Source organism: Lepisma saccharinum, chromosome 26 (genome assembly GCF_977018435.1).
Source record: "Lepisma saccharinum chromosome 26, izLepSacc3.1, whole genome shotgun sequence".
Lineage (NCBI taxonomy): Eukaryota > Metazoa > Arthropoda > Insecta > Zygentoma > Lepismatidae > Lepisma > Lepisma saccharinum.
Window position 1 is genome coordinate 31,268,597 of NC_139254.1, and position 13,719 is coordinate 31,282,315.

General features: G+C 37.2%; 1 protein-coding gene across 1 annotated transcript in view; it reads right to left on the bottom strand.

Moving 5' to 3' along the window:
- The window catches only part of Ac3 (Adenylate cyclase 3), a 568,126-nt gene that overhangs the window by 19,527 nt on the left and 534,880 nt on the right, over positions 1–13,719 (bottom strand). The window contains exons 14-15 of the mRNA XM_083112151.1: positions 11,978–12,053; positions 5,675–5,900 (exon numbers count right to left, since the gene is read on the bottom strand). Of these exons, the coding sequence (XP_082968277.1) occupies positions 5,675–5,900; positions 11,978–12,053 (302 nt within the window). The remainder of the gene's footprint in view (positions 1–5,674; positions 5,901–11,977; positions 12,054–13,719) is intronic.

Genomic DNA, 13,719 nt, shown 5'->3' on the forward strand with positions numbered 1-13,719 from the left:
CGTAGAGTTTATCTTTTGGATTGGACTCATTCATACAAAGATTGATTTATTGATTGATTTAGTTTATTTTACTTCGCATTTTGTGCCTCTTGGCTAATTTGCGAAGATGGGGATGAGTGATGAATTGATGAAATTGATGAATGGACATACACAAACAACCAAGCCCAATCGGGATTCAAACCCGGGACCTTGTGCTAACCACTCGGTCACAGGGTCCGGCTCTTTCATACAAAGAAACTTATATTGTATATATATTGTGCGTAACGAGGGACAGTATATAATTTTGTAAAATATAACTATAGATGTTAAAACATTCGTAAATAAGGTACACAATAATTTACATGAACAGTGTATTATTCTTAGTAACAACATTTCTTGTGAAATCGTCTGCATTCCCTTATCCTATTCTAATCAACTTCTTACAACCACGAAAGTAAAAACGTAATCTCTACATAAAAATAGATGTAATAGATGTATGTGTGTGTATATGTATGTATGTTTGTTCCAGCATAACTCTCGAAAGTCTGGAGCAATTTCAACCATACTTGGTACACATATGACTTACAATCTGGAAAGAAATATACTGTTAGAGTAAGACACCGCTGTCACCTTCAGGGGTGCCGTTGGGAAGGGGTGACATGTGAAAATAATCTAAAACGACTGACATTAGTGTGGAATTCATAGTTTTCTGGGTCACTAAAATGAATACAGACACTCCGAATGCCGATCAACTCCATGTTCATCACTTATCGGCATGGGGGGTGAGAGTGGGGGAAAAATAAAATTTGAAAAATGACCTACATTAGTGTCGAATCCATAGTTTTCGGAGTCTCTAAGCAAATTGGTGATTTAGTTAGAATTCATTAATTTCCAGTCTAATAGAAGATTGGGATAAATAAATACCCGGGCAACGCCGGATAATCAGATAGTATTTACTAAAAGATGAAGACAACAAGGAAAGAACGTGCATTGTCCATTTTTAGCCAAATTGAGGTTAAGGTGCTCTGTGAAGGGCCTTTCTAACTAGGAATTCTACAGAATAGACCGTGTTTTCCCATCCATTGCAATCAGAGTTTGGTTGCGTATATAGGGAAAGAACATTCTCATAACTAGGAAATAACGTGCTCTCCTGTGAAATCGAGAAAATGGACAAAAACCACGTTCTTTCCCTGTGGTCTTCAGCTTCATTTCTTTCTTCCATTTTATACTTTACTGTGTTCCAGCGCAAGAACAAGAACATACTACCTACTTCTATAGTATACACAGCAATGTAGTTAAAATGTAAACATATTCTTATTATTTATTCTAATCTTGTTGCATATTCAAGGTGCCGTTATTAGCGTCCAAAATTCTTTTAGCATTTTTCAGCATGGAAAAACCTAACTTATTAGAAATTACAGATTAAGTTGGGAAACTAGGATCCCTTATTTAGAGTCCGAAAACAGTGGGGTCGGTGCCAGGCGGACGAGGATAAGCTATATCCACCGTATAATATTCATAGGCAAATTTAAAAGTTAGAAATTAATGTGGCTGTAAGACATCACATGAAATATGTTTTCTGCGAAAAGGGAAGTATTAAGGAAACTTCACATATTATATTTTACAACATATTAATGTTTGTATTTTTTCCCATTGAAATTTCTCTTCTTTTACCAGCTTCGTACAGATGACAACAGAGAGTATTACCAACTTGGAAATAAGCGTTCACAACGATCGAAAATACCTGTTACTAATCTAACAAATACATAGTATATCAGAGCATTAAAGTTCCATACAATGAAAGAAAAGAGCTAGAAGCTCCGTTTCTAAATTAATAAGTATAGGTTGGACAGATTTGCTTTGCTTTCCCCCCAGTCATAAACCCCGCTTCGGCTAGTCAACATCGGCTGTTGACAGGCACGTATCTAGAAATGTAAATTAATTAATATTGTATTGTTATTATTACACGAATAAATAAAAATATGGTAAAATAATAGAAATATAATAGTATTTATTCATCATCTAGCTTACGTATAGTTGAGATCGCTAAAATTTGTACAAAAACAACTGCTCTGGCAAGGAAATTAATGTCAAATATATAGAGAGTTGAATATTTATTGAATAACAAAGGAAGGAGTTAGATTCAATATACGAAAAGTAAAGTTCCTGATTAATATTTTATGCATATTATAATAAGTAGTATTGTGCATAAATCTTTGGAACTTTCCCTTAAAGACGTATGATCCCTGTTTGTCGCCTTTCAATAAGTTCAGTTGTAATTCATAACCATCGATTATGTAACAATTGCTAAAGAGTATATTTTGATTATTTAATTTTAGAACTTCGTAAGTCTTTCGGACCCCCTAAATACGTCCTTGGCTGTCGGCTATTTTTTGAACCAAGAAGGTCGGGAAGACCTGTCATGAATGTACCCACCTCCTTGCTAATCTTTTGCGGCTCTCAAGTTTCACAATGATAAAAAAAATCGTCTCCATGGAAACGAACTTTGCTTAATTGGGTCAAGGGTCATATCTCATTTGCATCAACCCTCAAAACTGTCAAATGTTCACTGACAGCTACGGTCTGTAGTCGCTCAGAGAATGAATACTCGGTGAAGGTCATTAATTGAAGAAAAAGAAAACTACCAGCGATACAGAGATAACCATATTTGGACTGGTATTCACCGTCTCTCGTAAACACGAATACTTAAGCAGTATTTATACTCGATGTTCTTTTAGAAAGCTGATATAAGTTGGAAAGAGAAAATAAAGGCACCTTTCGATTTTCACATTGTACTTTAATTATACAAGCTTTGTCAGAAAAATTCCAGGACTGATTCTTTTATTCTTTAACTGTGATCTTCAAACTCAAGAAATGGTTGTTATTCAGTTACCTGATATGTGTTCTGAATAGACATGTCATTGGAAGTGTTTCCATGTGTACTCACTAGGTGGCAGGGTTGTGCTTAGCAACCCACTCTTTCGGCTTGTTGGCGCATTTAGTTTGAAGTTACACGAGTAACGTGATGGACGTGGATTCCAAGCAGAGAGTTAACATTAAATTCTGCGTTAAGCTAGGGAAAACCCTAGTGAAACATGCAATATGATACAGCAAGCATATGGTGACGAGGCATTATCGAGAAGCCGTGTTTTGAATGGCACAAAAGATTTCGGGAGGGCAGAGATTCAGTGTCAGACTATCGCAGACTGAAAAGGACAATGTTGATTGCATTTGTTTATGCTGAAGGTGTGGTGCACAATGAATACCTGCCTGAAGGACAAACGATAAACCAAAACTTTTATATTGACGTCATGAAACGTTTGCGTCAAGCAATTCGGCGATGCTGTCCTGATTTGTGGGCATCTGGGCAGTGGTTTTTATTGCCCTACAATGCAAGGCCCCATACTTTATCAGTACAGGAATATCTGGCCAAGCATCTTATTCCTGCTGTACCACATTCCCCATATTCACCCGACCTGTTGTCGTGTGATTTTTATTTTTGTTTCTCCATGTGAAAAAGCCGCTCAAAGGGAAGCGTCATAAAGATATTGCAGCAATCTAAACGGCTGTGACAGATGTTCTGAGTAGCATCCCAGATGAAGCTTTCTCTGCTTGCTTCCATGACCTCCAGAAACGGCGGCAGCAGTACATTAGATAGCCGAGGGGACTCTTTTGACAAGATCTACAAAAATTAGTTTCTAAGTTGAATAAATTATTTTTTACGAGCTCAGTCCTGGAACTTTTCTGAGAAAGGTTTATTATTTTTATTAATATTGTTTTTGTTATTATTATTATTGTCGCAATTATTCCTTATCGTTACTGTTGTCTCTTCTTATTAAATTACAACGTGTTTTGAAGGATTGAATAAATTATTAATGACTGAATGCAATACAATGATAGTTTTATTGATAATTATTTTGCATTGATTCAAGATTTATTTCATTTTAATTCATGCAAGGGCCTTAGCATTTATACTTGTTGAGCACACTCAATCATATGGATTACAATCCACAACACCTGGCCTTTCGGCTATCACTAACGAATACAATTGAAAAGAAAACATTTTTTCGAAAAAGATCAATGCGTTGCTTATGAAATTTTCTTATGTTTCAAATTTTCCTCTGCAAAAAACTATTTGATTTTCCGAGAAATAAATTTTAGTCATATCATAAAATACTTCCCTTTCAAAGGTAGGAATTTATATATTGGATTTCTCTAAATTACAAATATATTACACAATGATACATCTTCCATTCAAGATTGATTTATTTGGTTTATTTTACTTCGCATCTTGCGCTACTTTTGGCTAATTTGCAAAGATAAGGATGAGGAATGATGTGAAAAAATTGATGAATGGACACTCACAAACGTCCATTCACAGTCCGAGATTTGAATCCAAGACACCTGACGTCTTTGCGCGGTGCTCGAACCCCTCCGCCACGGGGTCGGAACTTCTTCGATTCTAGACTTCTTTACCAAATTTGTTATGTTTTAAAAGAAAATTGACTTCTTTGGATATTTTGGGTTTGGTATTTTCTGGCTTTATTGACTGTCACACCAACAACTCGGTGAATATGGCTCTGATGAAATTTTAATGACGAACGCGGTGTGCAATATTTTGGATCTAGAACCAAGTTAGCCGTTCAAGTTGCGCAGCGCGAAGAGTGGTCGAATCACCATCTCACTACCGAATCTTGTGGGTTCGAGTGAGTCCTTGCCTGACATGAATTTTTTTATATATATATATAATTTAATCGCCATTTATACTCACAGCCAGGCTTAATAAAAATTTACAAATAAGAAATACAGGCAGAACCACATTATTCATATCATGTATATTTTGTTTAAAAATCTTTAGCCAGTCCTTAAATTATAAAGATTTTAAAACACAAACTGAAAGCAGTAGAAGAATTCTTGGTAACTATGCTGTTGCCAATCGCGATTAGTGGGTAGATCTATGATGAATTCATAGAGTAAAGTATACAATAACATGTTGAAATTAATATTTTGGACATCGGCTTTCTCTCGTAGATATATCACTTTTCGTTTGCTGTACTCATGTTATTATAGTTTATTTCATTCAGCATTCGAATTGAACAAGACAAACAAATCTTAATTTCCTCATTTAAAATGTTTTTTACTGTCAAAATCCAAAGTTTTCCAATATTCAAACCATGTTTACACAAATATGAAGTTCATTTTATTTTTAAAAAAAGATGGTAGAGTTTAAATTTCCAGGATCCCCACTGTTTTCACAAACATGTGGCTTTTACACGTTACAATTATATTGTAACAATGGATGACTAATCAGAAGTGACTATTCTAATTCATAGCTATATTTGTATAGAATAATTTCCTTTCCGTTATTGGTAATGTTAAATTTAGAATTTGGAATATTTTTCTTTCGAGTTTTTACACAGTCTTCATTTGGAAGTGTAAGAGACACAGAAATAAACTGTTGTTCTTGACTTGTCTGTATATGGTTCATGCAAAATCACAGATGGCAACACTTTTCTCATTGTACGTTTCTTTTAGATGTTCGGAAAGTTATTGAACCGAACACAGTGCTCATATTGGAATTGAAAAGCCAAACGGCTGTTGGTAGAATTGACTTAAAACTTTCTGCCACAAGACTTAATTACAAACCCCGCCGTTCAGGAAACTCCTGACAGAACTCCCAGTGTTTTGTGGTTACCTGAGAAATTAGGCATCGACGCGAAGAGAACGCCAACCTCCGCGTAGCTCTGGCTGTAGAGCTCCTCGTGCTTCCGCTTCCGGTTGCCCATGAAGTGCGCCGCCACGTGGGGCGGGAGGATGTTGTAGACCAGGGCTTCATTCCGGTGCCTCATGTCGGCCGCCCTCTCCCGCTGCTCTTCCACCTCCGTCTTCCACAGGAACAGCACCCGGGATGCCTTCTCTGTCTGCAAAGGGAATAATAGTGACAATAGTGTTTTATCACTTGGTGCTGACCACAGCAATGACCGCACAGCTGAACGTTCAGTATTTCTACTGTTTGTTTGCAACACACCATCGATTAAATAATCTATTACAGTTTTTATTAGTCAACCAACATTGTTGCAATTTACTGAGAACAGTGCCCATTATTATACAGGGTGTCCACTCTAAAACCATGATAAAATTCAAGTATAATTCCCAGTTTTCAAGGCGATTTTTTTAAAAAAATCAAGGGTACAAGAAGATACTTCCTTTATTTCAACCTTACGTATTACAGTAGCTCTCACCAACCACCTGTGAAATTACAACGCATTCAAAATTCTAATTCAATTCGAATCAATTAAACGGTATACATATTTAAAATATTTAATTTAAGGCGCGAACTTTGCATTTGCTATTTCACATACTCAGACTCGAAATACATCTACAAACATAAGCCACAAATGTTACGTGATACACTAATGTACGAAAAAAATGTTAATTGTAAAATAATTTGAAACTTAAATTTACCTAATCAAGTTCAAGATAACTTATCTTGCGATAATCTTCCTTCTGTCAGATGGATTGTTCTGCAAAAGACACCAACGAAGTTAACGGATTGAGAGAATTCTGTTTCATTTTCAACGCAACTTTCTTTTCCTTCCTCGATAAAAATAAAAACTAAACTGTGAAAAACTTTCCTCAAGGCATTTATAAATATGTATGAAATCAATGCGATTTGCATTAATACGTTTACAGGGAGAAATTCACGAATAATTCACGCAAAATTCCCGGAAACAACAATTCACGCATAATTCGAGGAATTAAAGGAATCCCTGGTGAGTAGCTACTCTGTTCTAGTCTTATAACAGGTGCGGCAGTGAAACGGGCTATTTGGCAACCCTGGAAATAGCAAGTTACGTAAGGAATCAGATAACGGGAGTGGTGCCATCTGGACAACAAACCTTTGCCTTTGACACTGATATCGGTGTTCAGTCGAGATGGCGTCGTGGACCGGTGAACAACGCGGTTTTGCCGTAAATGCGTTTCACAAAAACGCTGCGCGGCCACGTAGCTGTCGTTGTTTTTGTGAAACGCCTTTACGGCAAAACCGCGTTGTTCACCGGTCCACGACGCCATCTCGACTGAACACCGATATCAGTGTCAAAGGCAAAGGTTTGTTGTCCAGATGGCACCACTCCCGTTATCTGATTCCTTACGTAACTTGCTATTTCCAGGGTTGCCAAATAGCCCGTTTCACTGCCGCACCTGTTATTTATGAACTTGTAACAAAATGATCTTAAAAACAGTCAATGATAATTTTCTGTGAGGGCATTCTCTGTACAAATACACTTAATTTTTACTCCTTGTTAAAAAGATTTCAACCACTCCTCGTAAATAACTACTTTCAGTTATCTTGCACAGCAATCTGAGTAATATTGCAAATTAATATCGGCCAACTCTATTCAGCTCCAACACTGCAAGTGTTCGTTGCATTGAGACGATCTTTGCAAATGTATGCATTATTTTGAATAGTAATTAAATTATAAGAGATGCAGGCAGGAAAGAAATCACAGAAACATTTTGTGATCGAGGACTAACCTGGTGCCCTGTCGAATATGCAACCCGAAGTACTAAATAGCTAATTGGGTTGCAGAATTTGAAGGAAACAACATAATGTGAAGAAAAGATTGACAAGATGCTTAATAAATTAATGTTATGTGGTTATTGGCTCTCTTCATATTTCGATATAATGCATTCAGTACCATATTCAAAGAATAAACCAAAGATGTGAGTAAACAATGTATTTAATACATTCAGGGTGTCCCCAAAATGTAAACACCACTATATATAATTACATATAGTTTGGTCATCAAGCAGTAGTATAATTAACACGCACTGCTCCCTTCCCCCACAACCTTCAGTTGTGCGCCCCTGCTGGTTAAAAAAATTTAAAATGTTAATTCACGCCTACATATATATTGGTTATATACAGGGTGTCATTTTAATGGCGCCTACGGTCCACGGAAACGTATAGCGAACATCAAGACAAACAAACTTTTCTCAGTAACATTTTTCTCGTTGGTGCGTAGTTTCGGCGCTACAGTCGTTCAAAGAAGTCCGTGTTGCCTCCTGAACCAAACACAACATTCGATTGCATTTGAGACGTAATTTCCTGTCGTGAAGCGATGCGTTCCAGGGTTGCAAGGAACACACATATTCTGTAAAAAATGACACAGCTATAATCAGCCATATTATGTACAAGAAGTGAACAAACTATACAAAAAATGATAGAAGAGAAAGGAATTCAAATGGAAGTGGTAATATAGAATTTTGTCTCAGCTTACATATCAAATATTTGCAAATCTCGTTGCCAAGTTGGCATCTACAATTTAGTCTATCCATTGCGTCCTTCTGATACTCGTTGTCTGTGACACACTGAACAGTTGACAAAATAGAAATGAAAGAACTCAAAATTCCAAAGATATGTAACACGTAATGTAATGTATAATCACGGCATTATGTGGCACTGGGCAAGAATGATTGAAAACAAAGTGATAGAAGTAGTACTAAAACAAGCTCTCCGACGACTGTGTTTATCTACGCACCAGATACACATGTAATAAAGGTTGTTCCGTATACGACGCCGAATTTGAATCCAGTGCTGTTGTTTTGTTTCGAGATTGGCAGGCCTGTCCTTACAAATGTCGGTATCTGTTGTCATGCTGATCGATGTAGCCTGAATTGTTTGACTCGTTTGTTGTGGTTATGATATGGAACAGTTTACAATTGAGCAACGTGTTCTCATTGTGTAGACATTTCCTAAGTGGTGACCAGGAAGGCCGGCAAGGTCATGTGATCTTACATCCTGTGATTTCTCCTTATGGGGGTTTGTGAAATAACAGGTGCACGCCAACAAACCATGAACCCTTTTGGAACTGAAGGCGGAAATCATACGGGTGTTTGGAGGTATAGAGAGAGACATCTGGCAGAGGGTTATCAATAATTTTGTGGAGCGTAAAAATGCATGCAGACTCAGCAGGGGTGGACATATGTCTAACATTGTCTTTCATACGTAAATGGGAGATGTTACTGCTTACATATATGTGAAATATAACATGATATTTTCCCTGTTTTTCTAATTTTCTAATTCTGCGTCCTATACGGAACACCCTATAGTTTGCAAAATTACTGTGAATATGGCAGTATATTTCCTCCTGATTCATGATTAGGTTGTTAACAACATAACAACCCGTGGTTGTGCGTGTTTTAGCGATAATGTAACGACGTGACTTCGGATACTTCCGTTATCAGTACTACAATATCATAAGACATGGATCAGGACGGAAACCTGTAGAAATAAACCTTTCAACGAGATTTGCAAATAATTGACATGTAGTTGGGCGTAGACAGCCATATGCAAGCTGTAAGTCCAACACAATTTGTTGTTAATATTTGACATGTAGGCTGCCAAAATCCGATATTGCCACTTCATTTTAAACACGTTGCTTTTCTACCATTTTTCGTATCGTTGGTTTACTTCGCCTGTCCCCTGGGATGACTGCTGGTCTTCTGGCTGGTAGGCTGTTACCTAAGATTTTCTGTCTACTTGACGCGATCATATCTTCATTTTACAGATCATAATGTGGTTGGCAGTCTGTCATTTTCCCAAATATTTGTATGTTCCTTGCAACACTGCCGTGCACTGTTTCGCCGCAGGAACTGACGTCACAGATGCGATCGAATGTTGTGCGTAGTTGCCAGCATTCAGAAAAGTTGTTTGTTTTGATGTCCTCTGTACGTTCCCGTGGTACGTGGTACATGTAATTTGAATCAATGTAAATACTGGTACGAAATGTTAAGACGAAGGAGAAGCTGTAAAAAAATATATGTTATAATTATATAGGAAAATATGCTGTTACTACAAAAATTACGATATTATTTCATGCACGTTACTAGTCCTCTGCGTTTTTAGATGGAAGCAAATGCTTGTGCAAGTTTGGTCAAGTCCAGTTTCATACTCTTCATTCTATTGTTTACTTGATTTACTAGAATATCTAATTATAACTCCATTAAGCCTTGTTTCCATGATTATGAAAAACTAAATATGCTGACCAAGGCAGTAATTTATTTTATTAAAAACATATTTGTACTTGATACAGAGTCTGAAGAAGACCTTGCTTGCTAGAAGGTTGAAACGTTACGTTAGTTTATGTTTTTAATAAAATAAATTACTGCCTTGGTCAGCATATTTAGTTTTTTAGAATATCTAAAGCACGGTAGAAAATCTTTGCTTTAAAACAATCCAATGGGTCGAGAAAGCCAACATCTGTCAGTTCGTCGACGAAGTGTACTATTCTTTCCCATTTGGTAGACATTGGCGTTTCCATTTGCCACATTTTGGCCATTTCTATAGCTAACGACCCAAAATTATTCCGAAGTTCTTCTACAGTGTCTTTCATGGTCGAGTCGTCCGTGGAGCGGCGGCCAGCTCACCGGGCAGTTGGGAGCGCTGTACGCTGACCTTGGCAAAGAACGCGTCAGTACTTCAGTATCCAGATAGCTGGTGTCCAGTTTGTATGTGTTTGTGAAGTTCTAAAGGTGCTAAAAAGTGTTTTAGATTGTTTTGTTTTAGTTTACATTTTCTGTTCCCTTTCTACAGTCTATTAATGCCACGCTATCCGTACAATTTTAAACAGCGATTTTGTATGTACAACTTTTAAGATATTACGAATTCTTGTAGGGAAGGAAGTTATAAGGCGTTTCGCAGCAGAATTCCAAGATGTTCCTGTTCAACACAGAGACAGTGTTCGAAACGTTGTAAACAAATTTAGGGAAACAGGGTTTGTTCTTAATAAGAAGCGAAGGGTGAAACGACGTGTGCTTACTGAGGAGAAAGTAAACGACGTTGGAGCACGATTGAACATAATCCTAAAAAATACCCCGGCGTCTTGAAATAGACATTTGTGAGTCGTCTGCGTGACGAACTACCAAGCATTTAAACCTGAAACCATACAATGGAAGAATTGAAAGAAAATATCAGGAGAGAAACTGAAGCAATTCGGAAGAGAAACTGAAACTTTTAGTAAAAATTTATTACAAACGTACCGTAAATGTTTGGATGCAGGAGGAAAACATTTTCAACGTTTGTTGTAACAACGTATGTGTCATTCCTAATTGTAACTGTCCATGTAATTGTACGATCTTCTTTCATTACATTGCTACCGTTTCCAGTTACGCAGATGCTGCACCAAGTTTTCCGGCAGACGAGCTCTCCCTGCCAGGTACGCTTGCCACCACTCTGCGGACGATTTGACTGTGTAAGTCACTGTGGAAAGCTGTATGCCTCTTGGTGGAATGTGCTGGGATTTTGTAATGTTTTCGAAACAACGGTTACATGTTCCAAGATTTTACTTTGAAATACAAGCATTAAGACGATGAAGAATGAATACATTTTCTTTCGTAATGTAGATGTTTCAGTTATTTCGGGATTTTTCTTTGATTGTTGACAAGAAATAATTTAAGATTAAATGGAAATTGTCGTGAATTTCCCATTAATATTTTCTGTTTGCAGTTGTATGCGCATAAAAATATAATATGTTTGGTTGAAAATGTATTCTAACACCGAAAGGAAAACTTTTGTGAACTATCGGTCTTTCTTAATTTATCATTCGTACTGCGGGGGGTGTTATTCACTCCTCTACATCTAAGTTCTATAACCAAAATTAATGAAAAAAATAGTTAAGAATTTTGCACTATCGCAGTGTTCAATATGATAGAGCTTTTCTGGTACAGTTACTGCTGATAATATTAATCAGTAGAATTTCTGATATCTCAATTCTGTCCTGACACACACACACACACACAAACACAAACACACGGGCGCGATCGCGCAGAATGTTTTCCGCCCGTTTCCGTAAATTAACAGGCAGACTGTTAAATTTTAATTGTGCATAGAATATTCTAAATTTCATGGTAATATCTTCCAATGTGTATAACATCTGCATTGGACAACTGCAACTTAAATCATAAATCAGTACAAGACAGACAAATCTCAACTTACATGTCGATTGAGGAATGCAAGGGCTAATGTTACAGCAACTAGAAGTGCAGATAGAGTAAACTTCTCGGGCGCCAAGCTGAAATGGAAGATAGTGCAAGCATTAATATTTAGCCAACATCTCGCTGTAATTGAAAATGTATGTTATGCAATTCATGTTGTAAATTGATAACTTAACAGGTGGTACAAATTACTTGGATGCTTTTATAATCCTTATGATTCAATAATTACAGATGGATGACAACAATAGAGGTGGGGACAAAGGGAAGGGACGGACGTCCCTTGGTCGACCAGGGACTGTCCCTGATCAAATATTTCCCATCATCCTCCGCCTTCTCATTATTATTTCCAGAATCCGTCGCCGTTACAAATACAAATTATATCAACTTGTATACATTCAGCACACCTATAGGCCTATTGCCGTTATCTAAAAATGTTGCGCTTGATACAGTATTACAATTGAATATATAAGTGCAAGCTGTCTCTAGGCGCGAATTTAATACGCTTTTTGCAGATGACATAGAAATTCAATAAACAACATAATACTTCAACCTCAAAATGATTATCAGGATTGTGCACGCAAGTTTTGGTGGGTGTGTGTGTGCGTGTAGGCAACATTTTTATTCATCTATTTGAATCATTTTATGCCAAAACATCACAGATATGTGCAATGTTTTTCATCCCAGCATACTCAGTAAGCATAGAAATTAGTAACTGTGAAAATTGTGTTTTGTAATTGTAAAATTATTCAAGGTCAAAGATCCCAGAAATTACCCTTTCTGAGTTAACTAAATGTGCTGTACCTCTGCTTCTATTTGGCCTAGAAAGCTGAGATAAAGATCCTTGTGCAGGGAATCGAACAAACTTTCCAAATAATATGTAAAAAGCCTACCTTTGGAAAAAAATAAAATATTGTCACGTGACTTTGACTTTTGACCTTGGAAATCTCAAAATATGTCATCGCCAAAATTTGTGGAAAAAAATTATTTGGCACACCATGGAAGCGGCCCCGGCGCCCACCCAGCGTCGAATAACATGGGTACCTGGGGGAAACCCTGGGGGGTAAAGGCGGTCAGGGGCGTGATGCTGATCACATCACCCCCAATCATGACCGGATCAAGAAAGTGTGGGGCGTTACCCCCACACCCCCTATACGCCTTCATGGTGTTCAGCACAGGGGAGCACTTTACCTTTTTTTTACCTTTATGATATACTCTAAAACATATGAAAAAATCAAACTGGGACTGAATTGGTACAAAATAATATGTATAGCTATGTGACTGATAACGGCCTCGTTACAGTGTACTAGGCTGAGCTAAAAGTTCCTTAACACCCCCTATGAAGTGTAAAGGAATTTGGTTCGCCAAATTTTTGGTCCCTATATTCAATTCAACTCAAACATTTTGAATGGAAAAGGGGTGATGTGATATCTGAAATCAGGCTAGAATTTCACGAGAAATGAGGTGGCGAAGGATTTTTCAACGTATCTTTAACCAGCAAAAGTTACCATCGCATGCTTTTAGACATTTTCTCCTTTTCGAGGTGTTAGAGAAAAGAACATTGGAATGCCTTTAACTTGTTATGAATGCATTGAGATCAAAGTGACGTCTTGGGAGAGAAGTTTACGCACCACTTCACATGATTTTAATCAGCGACATTCTCCGAACAGTTGGATTTTGTGAATGGTATCGCAAACAATTAAAATTTGACGCTTCTTTTGGAATGAAAAGTCCTTCACAGTGAAA